Genomic DNA, 26,227 nt, shown 5'->3' on the forward strand with positions numbered 1-26,227 from the left:
TGATGTAGGCTTATCTGTTCTACAAATTATTGGCAAATTTGGCCCTCCCAAGACAACAATCTATGATACCATACTGAGAAGGAAGCACAGGAAGTCAACTGCAAGTGCAACCCGCAGTAGACAACCACTACACTTTTCCAACGTGGCAGTAGGATGTTGCGAAGGATAACATGTAGAAACCGCCATTTATCAGTCGACATGTCGAATGCGGAGCTCTAGTCATCGAATGGGACATTAATCTGCACAAAAACATTCAGAGTTGAGGCTCACAATATGGGTTTCCATGGTAGGACCGAAATATCCAAGCCGCACATTATCCTAACCAACATACAGCGTAGCGTTCAGTGGTGTAAAGAGCGTGTACAATCAGACGGCAAAGCATGGAAGTCTGTGCTATGGAGCAACCTCATCACTCTCCACCTTCTGCCGAGAAGATGGAAGATTTGAATGTGGCGAATGTCTCTTAGAGAAGAGGTTATGCAGCTTTCCAGAGTGCATAACCACAACTATGAAATTCGGGGGTGCCAGTATGATGTTATGGTTTGGTCCAACGAACATTAAATCCCGAGAGGAATCTCATTATTCCGGATAAGGCAATGCTTTCTACTTTGTGGCCATTCTGCGGAACTGACGATTGCATCTCTCAGTATGACAATGCACTGTTTCATGGAGACATGAACCTCACCATATTCGACTGGTCTCCACAGAGCCTTAATCTCTGATCCCTGGAGCGTCAGGTGAGGTCTATGGAAGTCTTCCCCCACAACATTCCAGAATCTCATGTCATGCCTCCGGGAAGAATGGTATTCAGATCTTGCAGCGCAACAAGATCCGTTATATATATATATATATATATATATATATACCATGGGGCTTCGCCCCCTTAAGCCTACGGCGCCCAAACCCGCCCCCGTGTTCTGGACTGGTAGGCCGGTTCTCCTTGAATTCTGATGATTCGAATTTTGAAGACTCGACACTCAGGGTAGCCCCTGAGTTTAAAAACGTTTCAAATAACTTGACAAAAATGTTACACAAAAACGCTACAGCCTACACCCGTTATATATATATATATATATATATATATATATATATATATATATATATAATCATTTTTCTAAATTAACTGACTTAAAACCCAAGAATTATAACACAATGACATTTATTTGAAAAAAACGCAACATGTTTCGTCAAGAATGACTTCATCAGGCAATAAGAACATAGAAAGATATTAAAAGACACGAAATTAACATTGACACACTCTAAAGCTATACAATTATAAAGCCATAATATTTGACTGTAAATTACAGTTATTATGAGCTTGAACTACAGTCCGAGTTAAAGTTCTATTGTTGTACACCTGTGCGTGTGTGGAATCACGCGATCTCCAGTATCTAATAGTAGAGTTGAAAGAGTCAGCCAAATTATAGCTAAGATTGTTATTCATGTGAAAAGGGTCCAAGGTGATTTCTTTTGACTCGACAATGCGGCGCTCTACTTCATCATGGGAGATGTGTAGGTTTGAAGTTGATGGCCAGTTTATTTCATGTTGGTGGCTTTCGTTGTTCGTGTTTATTGAAAACAGGACATGGCTTGACAGAGCAGTTGCTCTGGTTCTCTTATAAGCAATGTCACGCTGGTGCTCTTCGAGACGTAGTAAGATAGATTTCTCTGTCTGCCCATAGTAAGGCTTTCCGCATTCACAAGTGACCTTGTATACACCTGGGAATTGTAGAAGGTTGTGAGGTTGTTTATAGTTGTTGAAGCGTGATCTTATTTTTGGCATAGTCGAGAAGCACGTTTTTATGTTAAACTTCTTTAGAATTCTACTCAGCTTTTTGGACAGTGTGCTGATATATGGCAAGACGATATGACCTTTGGAGTCGTCCTGTGTCTCTACGTTGCTACGTTGACGGTGGGATAATTGGTTGTTAATATTTTTTAGAGAGTAGCCATTGTTTTTAAAGGTTCTATTGTGTATTTCTCTTGTTGGATCTCTCTCAATTTCCGAATAACTATCTGAATCTAACAGTGCTAAGATTTTTTCTCTGTGGTCTATTTTATCTAGAACTACAGTTGCATTCCCCTTATCAGCCTTTAAGATGACAATGTCCTTGTTAATCCTTAGATTTTTAATCGCAAGTCTCTCACAACCGCCATCAAGATATAAAATTGACTACGGAGATTGAAGAAAATAGTTCCATCTGTTTCCTAGATGTTAAACTCACTAAGACGCCTGAATCAATTAAAGTCTCTATATTTAGAAAGCCAACTCATACAGACAGATATTTGCATGCGTCATCCCATCACCATCCAGCGCAAAAGTTGGGTATTATATCAACTCTAGCGAATCGTGCAAGATCTGTACTCTCAGATGAAGAAGAACTGAAAAAGGAACTGCAACATCTTAAATGGACCTTTAAAAACAATGGCTACTCTCTAAAAAATATTAACAACCAATTATCCCACCGTCAACGTAGCAACGTAGAGACACAGGACGACTCCAAAGGTCATATCGTCTTGCCATATATCAGCACACTATCCAAAAAGCTGAGTAGAATTCTAAAGAAGTTTAACATAAAAACGTGCTTCTCGACTATGCCAAAAATAAGATCACGCTTCAACAACTATAAACAACCTCACAACCTTCTACAATTCCCAGGTGTATACAAGGTCACTTGTGAATGCGGAAAGCCTTACTATGGGCAGACAGAGAAATCTATCTTACTACGTCTCGAAGAGCACCAGCGTGACATTGCTTATAAGAGAACCAGAGCAACTGCTCTGTCAAGCCATGTCCTGTTTTCAGTAAACACGAACAACGAAAGCCACCAACATGAAATAAACTGGCCATCAACTACAAACCTACACATCTCCCATGATGAAGTAGAGCGCCGCATTGTCGAGTCAAAAGAAATCACCTTGGACCCTTTTCACATGAATAACAATCTTAGCTATAATTTGGCTGACTCTTTCAACTCTACTATTAGATACTGGAGATCGCGTGATTCCACACACGCACAGGTGTACAAGAATAGAACTTTAACTCGGACTGTAGTTCAAGCTCATAATAACTGTAATTTACAGTCAAATATTATGGCTTTATAATTGTATAGCTTTAGAGTGTGTCAATGTTAATTTCGTGTCTTTTAATATCTTTCTATGTTCTTATTGCCTGATGAAGTCATTCTTGACGAAACATATTGCGTTTTTTTCAAATAAATGTCATTGTGTTATAATTCTCGGGTTTTAAGTCAGTTAATTTAGAAAAATGAACATATCCCAACCCCGAGTTAATAGTACTAATCATATATATATATATAATATATATATATATATATATATACATAATATATATATATATAATATATATATATATATATATATATATATATATATATATATATATATATATATATATAATATATATATATATATATATATATATATATATATATATATATATATATATATATATATATATATATATATATAGAGAGAGAGAGAGAGAGAGAGAGAGAGAGAGAGAGAGATTAGATCGTGCACTGAGGCAATATTCAAATGCTATTTTGTTTTTATTACAAGAGAAACATTAATGCAAAACGATTCCCTAATAATATTAATTAAATTTGGCTCTACGGGGATATCGCACAATAAAAACTGTTTATATGCTTTTTTAAATTCAAATTATAAGCTATGCCTACCTCTATCGATATAGTTGCTAGACCAACCGATCTTTCCTGGTTGGTCTAGGAAATTATTTTAGAAAAGAAAAATTATTTGCGAACAGCAAATAATTTTTAATCAGTTTAAGCTTGGAAAAACGTCTTTCCGAACTTGGTACGCTTCTTCTTTGAGTGTCATCTCATATAGGAGGTCGGCGACCACCTTGGCAAATTTTGAGTGATTCTCGGTCACTCTGAGCAGTCTCTCAGTGTTCATTCATGAACACTGAGAGACTGATGTCTGCCAGCCAAGATTTGCTTTTTCTTCGTTGTCCTCTTCTTCCATTTACCTTCCCTTTCATAATCAATTGAAGTATCTCATATTTTTTCATTACGAAGTAGGTGACCAAGATATGCAGTTTTCCTTCTTTTTTTACGGTATCTAAAAGTTTATGCGATTTCCCCATTTCTTCCAGTACTTCCTAATTGGACGTTTTTGCTGTCCATGGGATTTTTAAGATTCGTCTGTATAACTACATCTCAAGGGCAAGTCTATTAATTGATGTTGTCTTCAAGGTCTAAGTTTCTGTATAGCAGAACTGACCATACATAGCATTTAACCATGCGTAATCTAAGCTCTAAATTTAAACTGTAGCTACACAGTGTTGATTTCACCAAGAGAAATTTTTTCTTGCCATTTCAATTCTAAATTTTATTTCCATTTCTGGATTGCAATCTTTATTTAGCCAGCATCCGAGATATTTAAACTTTACCACTCTTTCAATATGTTTTCCATTTAAAGAAAGTGCTGAATTAAGAATTGGTTTCTTGCTTATGACCATGAATTTAGTTTTGGTGATATTTATATTTAATCCCATTTTTTCACTCTCTTCATTCACTAGTTCCAGAAGATTTTGAAGATCCTGAATATTGTCAGCCAGGAGAGCTGTGTCATCAGCATATCGAATGTTATTGATGATTTCACCATTTACATTAATCCCTTCCTTTCTTCCTTTCAAGACTTTTTGAAATATGGTTTCTGAGTATATGCTAAAAAGGAGAGGTGGTAGCACATATCCTTGCCCTACTCTTCGTTTGAAGTTAATGGAGTCTGTAATAATGTCATCAACTTGAACAGATGCCTTTTGGCTCCAATATAAGTTTTCAATGATCCTGATGTCTTTACCATCTAATCCAATTCTTTTTAATACTTCAATCATTTTAACATCTTGGACTTGGTCAAATGGTTTCTCGAAGTCGATGAAGCAAATGAATCTGTCCTTGTTTTGCTCAATTCATTTTTGGAATAAGATCTGAAAACAGAAAAGAGCATCTCTTGTTCCCAAATCGTTTCTAAAGCCGAATTGGGTATCACTGATGGTGTCTTCATATTTTCTGTATATTCTTTTTGGAATTATTTTCAGAAACATTTTGAGAACGTCACTCATTAGGCTGATCATCCTATAGTCATTACAAGTTTTCGCATTTGCTTTTTTAGGTAGAATGATGGTCGACTGTAACCAGTCTTTAGGGAATATACCTGTATCGTAGATCTTATTAAATAGCTTTACTAATATATTAATGTTATCACCTTCTAATATCTTTACTATTTCTGCTGGTATTCGATTCGGCTTAAGGCTTTACCATTTTAGCTGAGTTTAGTGCACATTCTACCTCTTATCTTAGAATGCATGGCCCTTCCATATGTTATTATTATATTATTATATTATTATTATTATGTGACACCTCCAGGGAGTCCAAAGACTCATTGAGGGAGAGGGTGCCAACAGCATCGAACGATTGACCCCTTCCAACTACTAACCGCGATCAAGCTTGATTAACTTTTTAAGTGAGCCATTAATAGCAGAGGCTCTACGAATCGATCAACCTATGCTTATGTGTGAAGTATCTTCATAACTAAGCTACTTGAATATTATTATTACTATTATTATCATAAGACTTCATGGAGTTAAAGACTCATCTAGGAGGTCCATTTGTCATATACACAGCTTCCATAAGTATTTTCTGGGTTCTGCCTGTTATTAGTAAAGAGTTCTTTCATATATTTCATCCATTCTTGTATTTTGATATTCTTTTCGGATATTATTTCTCTCTTTGGGTTCGAAGGATACAGAATTGTTTTTTCTTAAATATTCCTGAGGTATCTTTCAGCTTTTTTGCAGATTAAATTAAAATTTTCATGCTTTTCCTGTAGAATGTCTATTTCTTTATAGTTTTCATTCATCCAGATTTCTTTTGCTTCTTTAATCTTGAATTTAATAATTTTCTCAACCTCTTTATATTTTGTTGGACTATGATTTTTATATGATCTGCGTTGATCCATGAGAGAAAGAATTTCATCAGTTATCCAATCTTTATTTTTACTGCTCTATTAGGACACAAGATGTTGGTACATTTATCTATGAAGACAGATTTTAATTTTTCCCATGATTCATCAATCCTCATGATGTCATCATTCTTGATAAGTGCTGGTAATATCTTGATTCAAATCTTGATTCAGATCTTGAGTCAATTTGTTTCTTATCTCCGTGTTTTTTAAATTTACTAAACCAAACCTTTTTTGTTGATGTTTCTTAAGTATAGCTTTCAGTCTAACTTTGAACTTTGCCACATGTAGGTTATGATCAGAAGAAATAACTGCACTAGGATAGGTTTTTTATACTCTCTATAGAACTTCGAAATTGTTGATTAATATTAATTAGCAAGTAATTAATTTGGTTTCTGACTATATTCCCGTTATTAACCTGTGGTGATCACCAAGTATACAGCCTTTGGGATGGTAGCTTAAACTACGTGTTTGTGATTATTAGCTCCTCTTCTGGCAGAATTGAATAAGATGGTAGCCTCTCTTATTTCTTGTTCCCAGTCCATGTTCGCCAACTACATATCCACTTCTACCTTTACCAACTTTAACACTGAAATCGCCCATGACGATGTTAATATCATGCCTTTTTGTGTTTTTCATTAGTTTTTTTAATTAATCATAAAATTCTTCGATCTCGGTATCACTCTTGTCAGCAGTATGGGCATAGATCTGTATAACATTAACATCTAGTGGATTGCCTTTCCGTTTTAATGGCATCATCGTATCTGAGTAGGGGATGAATCTCAACAGTGATTTATTGAATCTTTGTTTACTATTATTCCAACTCCGTTTTGATGGTTATTTTCACTACTTCCAGAGTGATAAATTGTCATATCATTAACTTGAGTTTTGCCTGATCTGGGCCACCTAACTTCACTCATTCCTAAAATCCCAATTTCAAGTCTTTTCATTTCTTTGATAGCATTTCTTAGCTTACATGCTTCATACAGGGTTCTGACATTCCAGGTTCCTAGTTTTCCACACCACTGCGCTTGACTGCACGAAGGAAGACTTCTTGGTTTCGACTCCAGCGGCGACTAGAAGAAATTTTTCTAAGCCTTTTTTTGACCGCTTCCCGAGTTAGTCGATCCATGGCACTGTCAAGCGGGATTTTTCTCCCGGAAACTCGAGTTTTTCGTCCCGTAAACTCAAGAAAATCGACCGTAGAACCCACATTATTTCAGGCATTAAATACGAGTGTTATGGACCACGAACGTGTTGAGCCGTCTCTCTTCACTGCGTACCACTTAATTAGTGATAGTCATGAGCCAGCTATCTCTGATTGGCTGCCAGTGGAGATTGAACTGCCCACTCATTCTCCAAAAGTTAGATAGGGTTAAAAATGGCCTCGCCTATTCCCTGTATACGGGAATAAAAAGTCGTTAGCTGATTTTTTTTTTTTTTTAGTTTTAATGAACACACCATTTTGAGCCCGGAGATTCTTTGCACCACTGTCCCATTTAAGGGACGCCGGGAACTCGGAGCCATTTGTGTAGATTTGTTTACCATTTGGTACACTAATGAATTGTTAACAATAACCTTAGGGCGGTGCTTACATTGGATAAATTTCTACAAGATTCTGGTTATATATATATATATATATATATATATATATGATAAAATTGGTGAGGACCACTTTTCTCTTATATTATTTTTGAGAGAATTTTTAATTATTCAAATAAATCTATTGAATCTACATCATATGTTGTAAAGTATCTTGTGGCTGTAATACAGCTCCTACCGCAGTATGGCTGAACGAGCCATACTATATATAATACACACACACACACACACACACACACACACACACACACACACACACACACACACACACACACACACACACACACACACACACACACACACACACACACACACACACACACACACACACACACACACACACACACACACACACACACACACACACACACACACAGTCTATATAAGGTTGGTCGATTGGTAGAGCCTCTGTACTAATGGCTCGCAAAAAAAAAAGATAGGCAACTTTGACCGCAATTAGTAGTTGGAAGGGTTCAATAGTTCGATGCTGTTGGCACACTCTCCCTCGATGAGTCTTTAGACTCCCTGGAGGTATCACATAATAATAATATATACCGTATAGCATGATATATCTCCTCAAGGAGATGGCTTTGCATTAAGGGTAAATATTAAGAATAGTGATCAGAGCTTATTCCACCCTTACCACGAGTTACCTAGACTTGAACTACTTTGTGGATCACCTACATATATATATGTTAACAAACTAACTAACTAACTAACTATATATATATTTTTTTTTTTTTAGTTAGTTAGTTATACAGTATAACTGTCAGTGGCGTCGCGTGCCCATTTTGGTCGAGTGTGCTGTCGTAGTTTATGCAATCCCCGCTACAGAATTCACGTCAGTTTGACCGTATGATTGCATTTTTATTGATGTATGAAAGTTTATTTTGTATAATATAATTAATTGTAGGATAACTTTGAATAGTTTCATATATCAATTAGTTGTAACCAAATATGAGTAGAGTTGGGGAAAATGTGTTTGTTATAAAATACTGTATATTTGAAAACAATAATGGAGGAGAATGTTATTGGTTGATATATTTGAATTACTCAAAGGTGTAAAATTTGGAAGAGGAGAACAAAGCTTACCTCCTTCGACTACAATGTTGTTTCCCATTGTAAATATTGGGAAAAAGCTATAAATTTATCGAAAATTATATATTAAATGCATGTCTATATCACACATAAAATGTGTTTACATATCAGTTGTTTGCTCACGCAAAACAGATGAAACTCAGAAAACAAAAAACGAAACAAACAAACAAACAACAACAACAATAACAACAAAAAAAATTAATGACAAATGACTACGTTCAATTGGATTGGTTGACAAAATAACCAATTACAGCCTATAGATGCTATGGTCATAGAGCTCATCCTGACTCGCGTTCTGAGCGGTTTAAAATTAATAGAACGCTAATAATTTGACCCACTGCGCCATCTGTACATATTTTCAAAGCGCTCAAAGGTGTATGTATGTAGTGTATGTATGAACGTATACTCGCGCAATTAACGCAAATGTGATGCATTGATTACGCATCGAAAAGTGTCCTCTTCATTAAGAGGACAAGAGTTAAGCAGGGCTAGAAAAAGAAAGAAGCAATCCGAAACAATAATAAAGACAGAACGAACAAACAAGAAAAACAAGTCAAGGAGATAATTATGTATGAAGACTCAATAATCAGGGGAGTACTTAACGAAAGTTTGAAAAAATTGTGTTTGCGGGAGCCAAAATTCACGATATTAGCCATGCCATCCGGATGCAAAAGGTAAGTCTAAAGAAATAATTGTCATGGTTGGTACAAATGATTTGAGAGGCGAGATATATTCTGTGAGAGAGGATGTAAAGGAGTTGTTAGAAGAGGCAAACTGAAGAGCGAGAAGGTGAAGATTGTAAGTTTCCTACCACGCTGTGATAGAGGCGACATGAGGAGGAGGAGGACATTGATAGCCAATGAGTCTATTTGTAGATCTGTGGTCTCTGTTTGACAGAGAGAAGGATTTGTACAATGCGGATTCACTGCATCTGAATGGTTTGATGTTAAGTGTCTGATGAGGGCTTTGTTTGCGAAGCATGCTGACGTGCAGATTCATGGAAAAAACCTAAGCTATTAGGGTGGAAGCAAGTGAGTTTTTGTGAATGCAACCAAGAAGTGAGTGAGTGTGAGCATGACCAAGTGAGGAATCTAGTCTCTGAAACAAAAATACTGAACAGGGAAATCAATTCAGAAAGTAAAGGTGGATGGGGAATAAAGTTATGTTTTCGTTTCTATATACTAATGCCAGAATATCAGGAACAAGATTGGGGAGTCTTTGGCATTGATTAGTGCAACCTCGCCAAACGTTATAGGCATTAATGAGATTGGCTAACAGTAGATGATGTAGATAGAGGGATTGAATGCGAAGGCTTTAGCATTTTCAAGGAAGATAGAGAAGATAGGATGGGGGAAGAGTACTGCTGATGATAGAAGATTAATTGCAATAAAAAAGAATAGCAGACAGGCAGGAGGGTGGCTGTTCATTTGAAGCACTCTGGTGATAGCACTCTTTGTCACGGAATAATATAATTTCATGAGTACTTCATATTGGAAGTCCAACAGTAAACTACTGAAAGAATGGCATTACTTATTACAGAAAACATGTAACTCTGTCTGATTTCAACTTAGTTTAGAACCCAAATTTCACCTTTTTTTTTAAATTGAAAACATAACGTAACTCTGATTGTGCAGCCAGCTGAAAATCCACACAAAATGCTGATACTATTCTAGTGACTTCAAGACGTAAAAGGTTTTCATACCTTAAAAGATTCATGCACAAATACTGCCTTAAAGTACTTCAAATCAAATAATATTTCAATGTCCAACACAGCGATCAAAGTCATCACGTAGAGAATGGCATTGTTATGTTTGTTGCATAATAAAGCAAACTTTTTGAAGACAACTTCCTAGCGATTTCCAATATAATACAGCCAAAAATTATCACTGACTTTTCATCTAGCTGGATGCATATACATAGACTGTATAGCAGCCAAACCGTCTAGCCACAGACAGTGCTTTAAAAAAATTCATGAAAATCCCTTGGCAACCTTCCGCTTCCGAGTAATGTTAACAACATACCGATAGCTAGAAAAATACACAAAAATGGCCTGTATAAGCAGTTTTCATTTAATTACTTATTCATCTCAATAAACAGTAATATTCCAATCAAATTGTCTCATATGATTAACATTGGCAAAAACAGAATCAACTACCCATGCTGCCTCTTTCATCACAATCTTTATGCTGTCAGAAGGAGATATCGACATTTCAAAGAAATATCAGCATATTTTCCATGAGGCAGGAATAAATGCCCTACTCAACTACAGTGATAGCGACGAATATCATCATAAGGATATCATTAAGTGGATATTAAATCCAATATCATTTTAACGCCAAATAGAGCCTCTCCAACGCTTTGAGTTCCTTAGTGGGGTTTTTTCTCCCGGAAACTCGGGTTTTTCATCCCGCATAAAGACAAATCGGCCCTTCGGAACACACGCCATTTACAGACAAAAAATACTAGCTGCGGTGATAGTGGTGGGCAGTAGATGGCGCTGATGTAGATGACTGGTAGATGAGGTTCGGTGTAGTGATGGAGACGGAGAAGTTGTACAGTAGGTGTCCTCAGCGATGAGTCTTCGGACTTCTTGGAGGTGTCACAAATAATAAAAAAAATAAAAATAACCAGCTAATGCCTTTTATTCCCGTATAGAGAGTAGGCGAGGCAGTTTTTAGCCCTATCTAACTTTTGAAGACTGAGTGGGCAGTTCAATCTCCACTGGTATCCAATCAGAGATAGCTTGCCCACGGCTATCACTAATTAAGCAGCATGCAGTGAAGAGAGACGGCTCAACAAGTGCCGCCATCTCGTGGTCCCTAACACTCGTATTTAATGTCTGAAATAATGTGGGTTCTACGGTTGACTTTCTTGAGTTTACGGGACGAATAACCCGAGTTTCCGGGAGGAAAAACCCGCTTTCCCGTGCCAGAGATCGACTAACTCGGGAACCGGTCGAAAAAAGGCTTAGAATAATTTCCTCTAGTTGCTGACTAGATTCGAAACCAAGAAGTCTTCCTTCGTGCAGTTAAGCGCAGTGGTGTGCAAACGCTACATCCACTGAGCTACACAGGCTCGAATAATAATAATAATAATAATAATAATAATAATAATAATAATAATAATAATAATAATAATAATAATAATGAGAGTTTTTGCTCTTCAGGTTTCTACCTGATCTCTGACGAAAACCAATGCGTTTGAAACAGCTGTCAGATCAGTGAAACTTTATCAAAATGGACCAATAGGAGGCGAATATACGTGTGCTTTGTGCGTGCGTGTCTCCTATGAGGTTCGGCCAGGGCAACTCGTAGTATGGCAGTGAGTGTATTCCCGAAATCTCTCTGGTCAGTTTTCGCACGAAACTTTTATAGTTTCTGTATTCGTCTTTGAAATGATGTGGGATTTAATATCCACTTAATTTATGTAATTTTGCATCTCCGAAGTGAAGCCTTTTGGCTCTTTATTTTAGTAAATCATAAGTATATATATCAAGGACGAATATTCCGGCTGTGGTATATGTGCGCTGCTCTGAATATCAATATTACCGATATTATATTTTTTTTATTGCCGTCAAAGATTTCCCCTAATTGTTTATTCTCGTAATTCCTAAAAGTAAACCCATTATATTAATGCTTCATGAAGAAGATAGTTTTCGACGCTTATTCATTGCATCGCATTCGCGTTAATAGCCCCGATGTGCCTTCAAAATACATGCACATTTGAGCCCTTTGAAAAGATGCACAGATGGCGTAAGGTGCCAAATACTTAGCGCTCTGGTAGTTTTAAACCACTTGTAAGGCGAGCTCTGAGACAGTAGCACCTAGAGGTTGTGATTGGTTATTATGTCAACCAATTCAATTGAACGTCGTCATTTGTCATGGGTTGCAGATTTTGTTTTCTGAATTTCATCTGTTTTGTGAACTGACATGGTATGCAAGCATTTATATATAATATAGAGACGCTTTTAATATATAATTTGCAATAAATTTATACCTTTGTTGCCCATATTTACAATAGGAAACACTATTGTAGTGGAAGGAGGTAAGTCTCGTCCTCCTGTTCTAAATTTTACACCTTTGAGCAATTCATATATACCAACCAAATATAGCATTCTCCTTCATTATTACTTTCTAATATGCAGTATCTTAAAACAAACATATTTACCCCCACTCTGCTAAGATTTGGTTACAATTAATTGATAATTTAAAGTATTCAAAGTTATTCTACAAGTAATGGCATTGGACCAAGACGCGCACTGATGTGCTATGCACTCTTAAAACTTTCATACATCTATAAAAATGCAATCACACGGTCAAACTGACATGCATTTTGTAGCTGGGCTTGCATAAGCTACGACTGCATACCCATCCGAAATGGGCACTCTGCGCCGTTGATATACATATATATAGATAGATAGATTGTGCGATCGGTATTCTTGAGTTTACGGGATCAAACCCACCATTTTCCGATAATTGTCCTTGACTAACTCGGATACTAAAAGAAATAACTAAACATGATAATAACCCCATTAAAATCGTCATCAGAAAAAAAAAATCAGCTACCGCCTATTTGTTCCCGTATAGGGAGTAAGCTGGCCGTTTACCCTATGTAACTTTTGGAGACTGAGTGGGCAGTTCAATCTCCACTGGTAGCCAATCTGAGAGATAGATGGCCCAAGGCTATCACTGATTCATCGGTACGCAGTGAAGAAGGCGACAAGCTAGTGCCGCCATCTTGTGATCCCTAAACCTAACACAATATTTTTAATGTTTGAAAATAATGTGGGTTCGACGGTCGATTTTCTTGAGTTTACGGGACGAAAAATCCGAGTTTCCGGGAGAAAAAACCCGCTAGCCCGTGCCAGAGATCGATTAACTCGGGAACCGGTCGAAAAAAGGCTTAGAAAAATTTCCCCTAGTCGACGACTAGATTTGAACCACCAAATCCTTTCTTCGTGGGGTCGAGCGCCGTAGAGTGCAAACGCCACTTCTACTGAGCTACACAGGCTGCTCATTAAAATCGTCATTTCATAGGAAAATGGAATAATTATTGATGGAACTAACTGAAATACTCCTTTTGAAAATTACCTCACAGAGACCGCCACAATTCTCCGTTCAAAATAATACTAATATGTTCCATGTATCCAAAAGCATATAGTTATATTTCAGCCAGTACGTCTCAATGACACAAGTGCTTCTATAGAGAAGCGACATTTATTCATATAATTTAAATGCAGCTGTAGTAGCACTTGTACCAACTAAAGTAACTTGTTAAATGTTCTTACTGAAATCCCTCATTAGATTTTTAGAGGGTTCTTAAAGAAATATAGCTTGATTACTGAAAAATATCAACACTGTCGTCAGCTATCCTGAATGGCTTACAGAAAATATTTGCCTTGACTATGTTTTGCTTATTCACAATTACTAAGAATCTTTCGTCTATAACTGTAAAAAAAGCTAGCAGGTGTTATAACATATAATACCTGGATCAATACAGAAGGAATCAAGCTTCTAATTTGCCAAAGCCATTAAATTGTAATATCTCTAGGCATTATGTTCCTAAATGCAAGAGGATATACTTTTCAGCTGACGTACTGTACATCCTGATGAATTATGGGATTCAGTATCCTAGTTCTTGTGCAAGTGTAGCGAATCTCATTACTAGTCAAATTCTATCTCTGCCATCAATATATGACCATCTTCAAACACTAATCCACGTTATTCTTCATATATTTAATATTTACTTATGATAGCAACAGCATCATGCAGCACTAACATGTTTCCTTATCTTTCGAATGAATCAAACCAGGAATTGATCAATTTTAACAACACTTAATACAAGATCAATATATTTTAATGGTACATGCTACTCTCACAAATTTAAAAGAAACAGCAATATCTGTTAACACACTTGGTATCCCAGCTGAATATATTCAGACGATCCAATTGAAATACGTCTGAATTGCAAAAATGCTGCAAAACAACATACTCTTCATATTCATTTTTGCTAAGGCCATCCATGAAATCTCTAGAGGAACAGAATATTGCAGCTCAAAATAGCCTAAAAATTATATCACCACTAAAGACGCGAAAAGAATATGAAGATCTCCATGCTTAGATTTAATCACATATTCCTTCTGAGTTTTTGATACTGACAGACCACTCCTTTAAATAATTCAAAAAGCTTACGATGTTGGTGGCACATCTAATACCAAAGAAGAGGGCCCACATAGACCCTTCAAGCTGTCTTCTAATATCAGTGATTAACACAGACTGTAAAATAATTTCCAAACTAAACACAGTTCCAGATTTTATTTGACACTGTAATCTACACTTAAGTAGAGACATCGGCAACATCACACTCACTGAGAATGAAAACCTATCACCAGTCAGCCTTGATGATAAAATAGCATTTCACGGAATCGAACATAAACACCTTTTTGAATTCCTGGCAACATTCAGTTACCATCTTTAATTATTAAAAAAATCCAGCTGTATACCGAAAAGTACTCTTCTGTTTAAAAATAAGCCAGTATATTTCCTGCACATTAACTTACATCGCTAAAAATAAAACAAGGAGGCGTGCTCTCCAGGCAACTGTATATGATAGGTATTGACCTATACTGGAAAAACATGTATTACATACGTTTCCTCTCCCAAAATAAAGAATTGCATCTCGTCATCTGCATGTCAGAATTTGCTAATGATGTGACAATCATCACCTGCAACGAGTTAGAAATAAATGTTATTCTAATGTACATAGGATAAATGTATAAACTTCTGGAGCAGAATTAAACTTTAGAAAAACCTCGCAGTTTTGCTGAAGAAAAGGAAGTCCAGCAACTTCTGTGATACCAAATGAACGTGGACAAAAGTAATAAAATGTTCATTTTGGGAAAACCCAAACCAATAACACGCAACTGCTTCAAACAAGTAGCTTGGCAAACAGAACAACATACTAGCGACTTGTTTTCTCAGTAGGGGAAGGAGTGAAATTCTAATCATAAACTAGATGGGAAAGAGTAGATATAGCACACTGTCAAAGTACTGGCATCTACAGAAGACTTTGTCCATGAGATTGAAAAGGCAATCATTTGTTTCCTCTGAACATAACAATATTACTCTGTAATCTGGTAAACAAGCAAGGCTAGGATCTTTTTCTATTGAAAACGAAATCACAACATTTAGGTTTATTTAATCCTGAGGCAAAATAGAACAATAAGACGTATTGAATAACTTTTTCACACACCCAGAAGAATACAACAGGACTCATAGTTTCCTAAATTCTCCGCATGTGTAGTTTACCATTACATCCCGAATTATCTTTATGCTGCCGACATACTCTACATGATGAAAGGTACAGATGTTTGTTAGCAGTTACTGACAATCCCACTCAGCTGTATTTATAGAACGTGTACTTTTAACGAAACCCATAACCAAGACGGTTTAGCCCTTTTGTTTTGTTTTCTGCATGGAAACGGGCAGCAATATGCATCACAAGTGTCCTCCAATGCTTCAACACGAAATCGAAAAGCATTGAAATGCTTTCCTATTAAAACCCCCACAACTGCAATTTTGTAATGCAGACATGCATTACAAAAAGGTTCAAGAAGCATAATAAAGGCTTTTCAGATAGCTCTTATCTCAAATAATCCGTACTGCTAAGGAAATCACCCAAGAACCCTTTTTTCAGCTTTTCTCTTATCTTCTTATGTTCTGTACTTCTGTCTGCCAATTTGAAGAAAATATATCACTTTCTCACTTCAGTACATGGAATCTCACGTTTTGCGTATGCTTTCACATTCTCGTCCAGATCTGCGCATCTATACAGGCTTGCCAGCTTTCAGTAGTATCGTCCCTACAATGCAGACATTCAGTGTAATCAGATACAAAATTTACCCGTTCTAATTAATCTACAGAAACGTGGATTGAGAGAATCTAATCGTTGTCTCTTCTGTAAAACAGGTATGCCAGCAGTGTGGGATCGTCCCTATAATTCAGACATTCTGTGGCACTTATGTCGCAACATTTACCCGGTTCCAACTAATCTACATAAACTTTGACTGAGAGAATCTGTTCTTTGTCTCTTCCACAACGTCACAGTCACACACACACATAGCTGATATGCACTGCAAACAATGCTTTAATGGCTTACGTCATCAACGCTCTCTATATAGTTTTTTGAGAATTATTGGTAGCTAATACATAAAGATCCAAAAAGACAAGATACTTAATTTGTTCTTCACAGCTACCGAGATATCTACAATTTTGACTTAAGAAATATGATGGAAAAGAGCAACCGTCTGTCACCGAATCCAAGCAATTTCTGATGCAAACTTGTGTAAGAAGTGTGATAGCTTATACGGTCACTCGTATAACATAATTACGGAGAACAAGATGCCCTAAAACAATTAAATGCTGAGTAGACTCCAAATGATGCCTTACTCTGGACTCGAAAACAGAACATAAAGTTTCTTATATTTTGCTGAAAACCCACCCAGCACTGCTGTTCTTCTTCTGCATCAAGAGAAATATATCCTTCTTTTTTCTGATAGTTTCTCTTCTATGTTTATAATGTTCTATCTCATATCATATCACCGCTGTAAATTAAAATCACTGATAATCTTGGATCAGTTGTTTTTGTGTGATTGGCTTAGGATAGATACCCATTAATCACTAGTGTTCTAATGTTTTGATAAGAGGTCTCGACTACTCCCTTCGAAAAAGAAAAGGCGTTTTCTTCCTTAATAGTCATATTATAATAGTGTGCGATAAAGCATGCCTACTCCCAAATGTGATTTTGGTAATGAGCTTATTGTTTGACTTTTTCAAACGTATATTTTTGCCAAGGTTAATTCCATAATTTTTTAAAATGTGCTAATCATTATTTAGTTCATAATCATTAGTATATTATAATTGACAAGAAATTATATTTTTTGTTTTAATCCTATACCCAAGTGTAACCATAAGTGGGACATAACATCATGTCTACTCTACTTGAATCCAGATGCTGTCCACTTCAATTGTCTGAGCGTCCCATAATTCAGAAAATTATGGTAAGCGTTGCTACCGAGACTTATTTCGACTTGGAACCATGCCCAAGTAGATAGCAATATTACGTTAATGCAGAAGACGTATATTTCCACACATATAAGAGAAAAAAAGTTGACTTACCTTATTATTAAATACTGTGGATAAGAGATAGCTGTGGCAAGTTTCTTACTTATGGGAGCTAATGTGAAATGAACAGTCTCTATATACAAGTAGACTCGTTATGAAGTCACTTCGCACTTATGCTTACGCTTGGGTATAGGATTAAAACAGGAATGTAATTTTTTGCAAATTAATTTATGTATATTAATTTCGTGTTAATTGATTGTAAATTAATTTCTTGTGAAGTGCAATATACTTTGTAACCAAGCTGGAATACTTTCCACTACGCATTAACATAAATTTAATAAAACATATTAATACGCATTATTATTATTATAAAAAAAAATCAGCTAACGCCTTTTTATTCCCGTATACGGGAGTAGGCGAGGCTATTTAGCCCTATCTAACTTTTGGAGACTGAGTGGGCAGTTCAATCTCCACTGGTACCAATCAGAAATAGATGGCCCAAGGCTATTACTAATTAAGCGGTACACAGTAAAGAGAGACGGCTCAAATGTGCCGCCATCTCGTGGTCCCTAACCCTAATACAATATATTTAATGTCTGAAATAATGTGGGTTCTACGGTCGATTTTTTTGAGTTTACGGGAACCGGTCGAAAAAAGGCTTAGAAAAATTTCCTCTAGTCGCCGACTAGACTCGAAACCAAGTCTTCCTTCGTGCGGCCAAGCGCCGTGGTATGCAAACGCTACATCCACTGAGCTACACAGGCTCTATTATTATTATTATTATTATTATTATTATTATTATTATTATTATTATTATTATTATTATTATTATTATTATTATTATTATTATTATTATTATTATCAGAACTTCTCCATGTATTTGATGAAAAACCAAATTTGAAACAGTGTGCAGACCAGTTTAAAGCCCAAGACGTAATGCTGATATGTGCACCTTATAAAAAAAAGTAAGATATATTACACATTCCAACACAATTTTTGCTGACTTTTATATGAGACTTGTTTTTTACTAATTCGGGTGCGCTGATTTCAAATATCAAACCCATTTTTCTCTATCCCGTCAGGTTTTTCCTCTATGGCATTTTCTTTTTGTTAATTTGTAAGTTTTTAATAGTTTTAAGGAGGCAGTACTATTTAGAGCATCAAAAAATCGATTTTTTCATATTATTTTCTGAAATTATGTACTTTTAAAAATCTCTTCCTAATGTTTTATCCAGAAATTCGAAAAATTCCCGAAGATATAGTCTATTATTCAAAGCGGTGCGCAGATCAGAATCGGAGCGCTCACCGCTCTCGCTTGATAATAAACGAATAAATGCATAAGAAGCTGCAACGGCACGTACTAGTGCTTTGAATGCGAGAGAGGCCGATAATTAGATACATAACTACTTAACAATATTCATTAAAAATTACAAGAATATTTATAAAAAAAAATAATAATTTTACTTACACATGAGTTTCAGGGAATAAATTTTTGTTTGTAGCAATTTCTGCTGTGTGTTCTGTTTTGGCAATCCCTTTGAATACTCCAACAGTAGTCGGCCATCATGTGAGAATCCCATCTTCCTTGGTACCGATTTTCCATAGTTTTTAAGTCTTGATGAAATCTTTCGCCTTGTTCATCGCTTACAGTACCTAAATTCTCGAGAAATCTGTCAAGATGACTGTATAGGAAATGAGGCTTTATGCTCATGTTGCAACCTAGGCGCTGCAAATCTTCAATTATTGTTTCCACTAGATCTTTGTAATTGCACGCTTTTTTGTTTCCAGGAAAATTATTCGCAACCATCGTAGATGAAGTCCAGGCCTCTTTCTCAATTTCGTTCATAGAGTTGATGAAATTTGGGTCTCTCATTAAAGTTCTAATTTGCGGTCCATCAAATACACTGGCTTTAATTTTTTCATAACTAAGTCGTGGAAATTTTTCACATATGTATTGAAAACAGTCACCTTGTAAATCTAAAGCTTTAACATACTGCTTCATAAGACCTAGTTTGATGTGTAGAGGTGGAAAAATGATTTTTTCTCTGTCGATTAAAGGTTGATTTATAACATTCTGTTCTCCAACACTTAAAGATATTCTAAGAGGCCAATGTTTCTGACTCCAGTGTTGGTTTCTAGCTCGACTATCCCAGAAGCATAGAAAACATGGAAACTTTGTATATACTCTTTGAAAGCCAAGTAAAAAGTTCACCATTTTAAGATCCACACAGATGATCCAGTTATGGTTTGTATATTTTAATAACTTCAGAACCTTTTTAATGTCCTCATATGTTTCCTTTAAGTGGACTGAATAGTCAATAGGAATTGAGCCATATACATTCCCATTGTGTAGTAAGACACACTTGAGACTTTTGCTCATTTGGATGATATTGTACAACACTCATTTCAGTTAGTAAACCTGACACATTGTTACAGTAAACAAACCACACTCGTGTTTAAAATATTGTACAAGATTACTTTCCCTGCTACGATAAAAAGTTATCTTCGTATCTTGTACCAGTAAGTTTTTTTCATTTAATCTTGAAGCTAGCAATTCCGATGATTCCTTTGATAGGCCCAAATCTCTTACTAAGTCATTCAATTCCGCTTGAGTAAAACGTTGCGGTCCAGAACTAGAAATTAAATTTTCATTGTCTAAATCGACATCCTGGTCTTGCTTCTCAAGAACATCTAGCATATCCCGATCATGCTCGTTCTCAAGTAAAGGAAGTCCTTTATAAATTGGCACGGCTGTTTCATTGGAATGAGCATCTGGCCGAATTGCTGAGTCGAGATTTGGATACACAATTTTTTCTTATTCTTCTTATTATAACCAGAAGTCTGAACTAAACAAAAATAGCAATCATCTAAGTGATTTTTCGGTTCACGCCAAATCATTGGAATGCCAAAGCTAATTTTTGGCGTGTTCCCTTGCTCCATTGTCGTAAATTTTCTACACATGACTTACACAGTTTATTTGGAGCCCATGATTTGTCCTGATCTGCAAGTTTTACGTCAAAGTATGCAAAGTATACTTTCTTAACGAAATCAGTGATATTTACTTTCACGATTGATTAACGATTGACTGATTTCGATCGTTCTTTGCCCGCTATGACGCATATAGCATTTATTTGTTTTAGGCAGTTGTCATCGCCTACTTTTCATCAGCTAAATGTATTAGGTCGGTTATCGGCCTCTCTCGCATTTAAAGCGCCAGTACGTACAGTTGCAGGTTCTTACCCGTTTATTCGTTTACTAACAAGCGAGAGCGGTGAGCCCTCCGATTCTGATCTGCGCACCGCTTTGAATAATAGGCTATATCTTCGGGAATTTTTCGAATTTCTTGATAAAAAGTTAGGAAGAGATTTTTAAAAGTACATAATTTCAGAAAATAATATTAAAAAATCGATTATTTGATTCTCTAAATAGTACTGCCTCCTTAAAACTATTAAAAACTTACAAATTAGCAAAAAGAAAATGTCATAGAGGAAAAACCTGACGGGATAGATAAAAATGGGTTTGACATTTGAAATCAGCGCACCCGAATTAGTAAAAAACAAGTGTCAGATCATAATCAACAGAAAAAATTTTTTGTTTTGTTGGCCAGTGTTATTATGTGACACCTCCAGAGAGTCCAAAGACTCATCGAGGGAAGTGTGCAGACAGCATTGAATGATTGAATCCCTTCCAACTACTAACCGCGCTCAAACTCGTTTAACTTTTTTCGTGAGCCAATAGTAGCAGAGGCTCTACCAATCGACCAACCTTTGCTGGCCTGTTGACAAATCGAAACCTTTTAGGTTTTCTCTTCTTCATTATTTCAAGAAATTCGTCTAATTTTCTTTTTAAGTTCGTTTTGGGAAAACCCAAACCAATAACACGCAACTGCTTCAAACAAGTAGCTTGGCAAACAGAACAACATTTTTCTGTAGATTTTTAAATTTATTTTTGTAATCTGAAATTTTTTTTTATATTTTCGTAAAAACATTTCACAATAAAAAATTAAAATGAAGAAATAAAACGATCAAAGAAGGAGCCATGCAGCTTCCATCATTCATAAAGTTAAAATAAAAATAAATTAAAAATAAACCTCTTTTTCCTATAGGGGAATAAAAGTTATTAGTGGATTCATTTACATATTTATCGTATTTACAATTTTGTGCCACATAGGTAATAACTCTTTAGGTGGCGCTTCTTTGTTAGTTAATGCTTGAATTTAGGAAGCTGAAATATGGTGAGTGTTGCGATATTTTTTATTGTTGAAGTAATCTCTGCCATCATATTTTCATTTATAATAAGGAATTGATGAAGTATATTCAATAGATGGCCAAAATCTTAATTCAACTTATTTAGAAGTTCAATTTAAAATTAACTCACTCAGCTTTGAAATTCCAGATTGTAACTGTTGTGTTCACCTATGTTCGTTTTTCATAGGTGAATATTTCGTATATCGTAGCCTAGTTTAGGTGTGCGGTTAAAGTGTAAAATGTGATATGGTTTTGAAAGTTATTAGTGAAGTGCGTTTATGTCTTATAATTTTTGTTTGAAGTTTTTACATATGTCGTATCATCAGTTGCTGGTCGTACGTGCATTTCTGATGAAACCCCATTTTTTTTTTTATGAGGTTTGAAGCCTCGAGATTCGTTTGTCTATTCATTTTCTCGTTTGTAGAAAATGATGCAGTGTTGTTTTATATTAAGACCACCTGAACATGATGTGGGATTCCAGCTTTTGAACTTTTTCAGAATTATTTTGGATTTGGAGGAGTCCTTTTAGCTGCCAATAATTTGGTAGTCATTTGTGTGCCACTTCAGTTTCAAGAAAGAAATCGAAATTGTTAATGCAACTCAATTATTCTTGCGTAAATGTTGAAAATGATTGAAAATATAAATCAACTTTGTATTCATTTTATTTGGCATTCATCGTTGCCAGTTATATTAAGTAGGAAAGTTATTATGTGACACTGCCAGGAAGTCCAAAGACTCATTGAAGGGAGGGCACCTACTCTACAACACCCCATCGCCACCACTCAATCCACTGACAAAGCTCTGCAGCCAACTGGTCGGTCGTTCTACATGCGGCCATCCTCCAAGCAACATATTTATTCTTCATATTCCTGTAAAAGAAAATATTGGCACCCATGATTAGGTGCAATATTTTCATTCCTGATTTCATATGGAGACAGCATGGTTTTCCCTCTGAGAAATTAGTGTTTTATTTGACATACAGGCAAATCAGCTAGAATACACAGCAATTTATAGAGAGAAAAAAAATTATTGGATGGAAGAGGATTTTCTTTAGTTGTACTGTTATAAGTCAAACAGAATCTTAGGGATGGTGTTACAGGTATTGAAGAAATTCATGAAAGTCAGTTATACTTTAGTCTGTTACAGTTTATCGTTTTGAATTCATTTTTTTATGGTCCTTTCCTTCATGGTTACATGGTGATAGGCATTCACTATTAAAAATTATGGAAACATGCCAAAATCACTTGCTGTTTTGACATTCACATTAATATCATCATCATCTGGAGTATACACATACAATGAAACAAGCTACGTTATAATCTACGTGGTATGCTAAAGTTACATTAAGATTCCATCTGTTCGCCTCTCTGATCTTTCTCATAACTCATATCTGTGGTATCCAATCTTTGATCAAATATTTTATTTTTAACCCATCTCTGATAAGTTAAAATTGGTTTCAACACTGTCTTGTATACAGTTTTGTGTTTTGAGTAATTTCTCTCTTATTTTGTATAAATTTATTGTTTGACTTCCTACCATATCAGCTTTGATAATTGTTATCTATTTCCATATATTTAATTTGCCATCTTCACTAAAATTGTGCTGAAATGTTACTTGTTTTATAGGTTCTCCATTCTGGATACAGTCAAGATTTTCAATGTTTCTGCCTATTTTCATTGCTGAGTTTCATACCAAAATTATTACACCATTTATCCAGTTTAGTCAGGGAATTCTGCAGATAGTTTAGAACTGTTTAGGAGTATAAATTATCTTCTATAGTTTCCAGTCTTCTCATTATTTGTTTAGCTACATTTACACATAGCTTTACCTCTCTTACATTCTTCTATTCTTTTAAAGCTTCTGGCAACTTACTTGCTATGAACTTTTATTATGCTTTCTTCTTTTCCAGGACTGTTTCTTTAACTTGTGTCAACTATGGGATTTTTATATTTTCCTATCCTTGCAATCGACGTAATCACATTGCTCCCTAGCTAAATCAGTTTTCTTTTTTTTTTAATTTTGCCGCTTAAACTAAAGTTTAGTTCTTGGAACATGGTGTTAGTAATAATTAGTCCATATCCTGAGCAGAAATCTACCAGATGCTTACCATTGTTATTAACCCTGCCCTTTTTTTTTTTCTCCCAATTTTCCCAAAAATGTTTCTATACGCCTAGTGGGATTCATTTCCTGCTGTGCTGTTTTGATCTCCAACAAGGACTGCTTTTTCCTTTATATCATTTTGTGTGCTCCTAATGACTCAAAAAAATAAATTCCTCAACTTCTTCCTTTGGAGAACCTTCAGTGGAACGGGTATAGGAACAAATAAGTTTCACTGTCCATTTTGTAGTTTGCCCACATAACTACTTGAAATTGCCTTCAGTCAAGAAATTTATTGTCATGTTTAGTGTTGAATTCTATTGCTGCTCCTTCCTTTCCTTGATTGTTATTGCCTGAATAAATCATCCTATACTTATTTAGTAAGATCTCACTTGCTTTTATTTTCTTTGTCTCAGTAATGCCAATAATGTGTGTGTGGTACTTTTCTAGTTTCTCTGCAAGTTCAGTATCCTTTCCATTGATGGCCCTTCAGTTCTTTTGATATTGGGTTTAGTTGGAGTTTGGTAAGGGCAAACACTGAAAAATCACTGACTTTTCACTATTTGCCCAAGTTCCCCGATGAAAACAGCAGGAGCCTTGTTTAACTGGTTGACACCCCCAGCTAATTTCAGTACCCTGTTCAGCTAAGTTCCAAACTTCCAGCCCATCCTATTTTGTTGATTATGTGGTGGATACCTACTAATGCGTTGGATGCTCATCTGACAGGTCAGCACCCAACCCATTAATAGGTATCCACCAAACTTCTGACATTTTAGAGCAAAATGTCAGCAGTTTGTAGACTTCCTGTTTATGTCACTGATATTTGAACTGTTTTGGCACAAAGTTATATAAAGCTGTCATCAGGTCCATGTGGTTTGATGTCTGCATCTTCCTCTCATCTTCCTGCCTGGCTAAATATTGTGAGATGGTGGAAGGATAATCTTTTCTAAGTATAGTTTTGCAAGTGCTTTGTACTTTAATCACTCTACTGTCCTAGGATGAATGAAATACACAAACTGCCTTAGGGATGTTCAAGGATCAAGACTGAGCATCATTCTGACTTTTATCACATACTTACCCTATTCTACTGTTAATCCTTTAATGGTGATTGTAGAGCTATTAATGGAATATAATGGACTGATCTTTGTGTCTACTTGACAAAGCATGTTTTATATGAAATTTCCTTTATTTTAACTTCTTGTCATGCAATTATAAGGCAAATATAGTTAGAAGGCAGCTTGCAGCAGTACAATAAATGAAAGAATTAGAAGGAAGAGAGGTCAGTAGTGCATGGGAGATGCTTAAGAGCAATAGCAGATTATATATTTTGGCTGGCCCTCCCCCCAAAAAAGCTAAAAACATTAGAAAATTTTCCAAAAATGCTTTCCTAATTAAAATTCATTTTTTTTTAAATTTTATGTTGTGTTGTGTCTTCTATTTCTGTACTACTTATGAATTAGCAATCGTTGCAGATGCTCAGTCATAGGTCGTATGCGATGCGTAGTGTGTATCCTCAAATCGTCTACTCAACTTCTTCCCCCCCCCCCCCCCCCAGTCTTCAGTGCGTACTGCAATGAACTTTGTATTGACTAGTGTTGATTCCATGGAGGTCAAGAAAACAATAATAATAAAATGTATTTATGCTTGTTCTGAAGTATAAAAACGAATTTCAGATATGTGAAAATAAAGTAATTATGCATTTTGAAATGGGGCGAGATCATCCTTAGCGATAAATTTTTATATATTTATTTTTTTAAATCAGTTCATTGGAATTTATTATAATACAGGTAATTTATTATAAAAAAATTTAAAAATTATATGTTAATACTAAAGGGAAATTAGAATTTAATATAAACTCCTATATATTTTGCTCATTGTAACATGCAGTCCAGTTGATTAAGATTACAGTTCAATTTTTTGGTTTGATTCCAGTGAACTCTATTTACTGTCTGTGGCATGAAATGCAAGCCTTGGAACCCTCTGATTCTAAAAATCTTATGTAGTTGAAGTGTTCCTGGATTCTGATCCTAGCACAGTGACTACAGTCTGTCC

General features: G+C 35.7%; 1 protein-coding gene across 2 annotated transcripts in view; it reads left to right on the forward strand.

Moving 5' to 3' along the window:
• The first annotated feature begins 21,999 nt into the window (after positions 1-21,999).
• The window catches only part of RpS24 (ribosomal protein S24), a 28,019-nt gene continuing 23,791 nt past the window's right edge, over positions 22,000-26,227 (forward strand). For both annotated transcript variants that reach the window (XM_090408947.1, XM_090408948.1), the window contains exon 1: positions 22,000-22,065. In XM_090408947.1, coding sequence (XP_090265073.1) covers positions 22,063-22,065 — 3 coding nt within the window. In that variant the 5' untranslated portion in view covers positions 22,000-22,062. The remainder of the gene's footprint in view (positions 22,066-26,227) is intronic.

The sequence above is a fragment of the Typopeltis vanoorti genome, chromosome 19 (genome assembly GCF_054136105.1).
Source record: "Typopeltis vanoorti isolate ZY-2024b chromosome 19, IOZ_Tvanoo_1.0, whole genome shotgun sequence".
Classification (NCBI taxonomy): domain Eukaryota; kingdom Metazoa; phylum Arthropoda; class Arachnida; order Uropygi; family Thelyphonidae; genus Typopeltis; species Typopeltis vanoorti.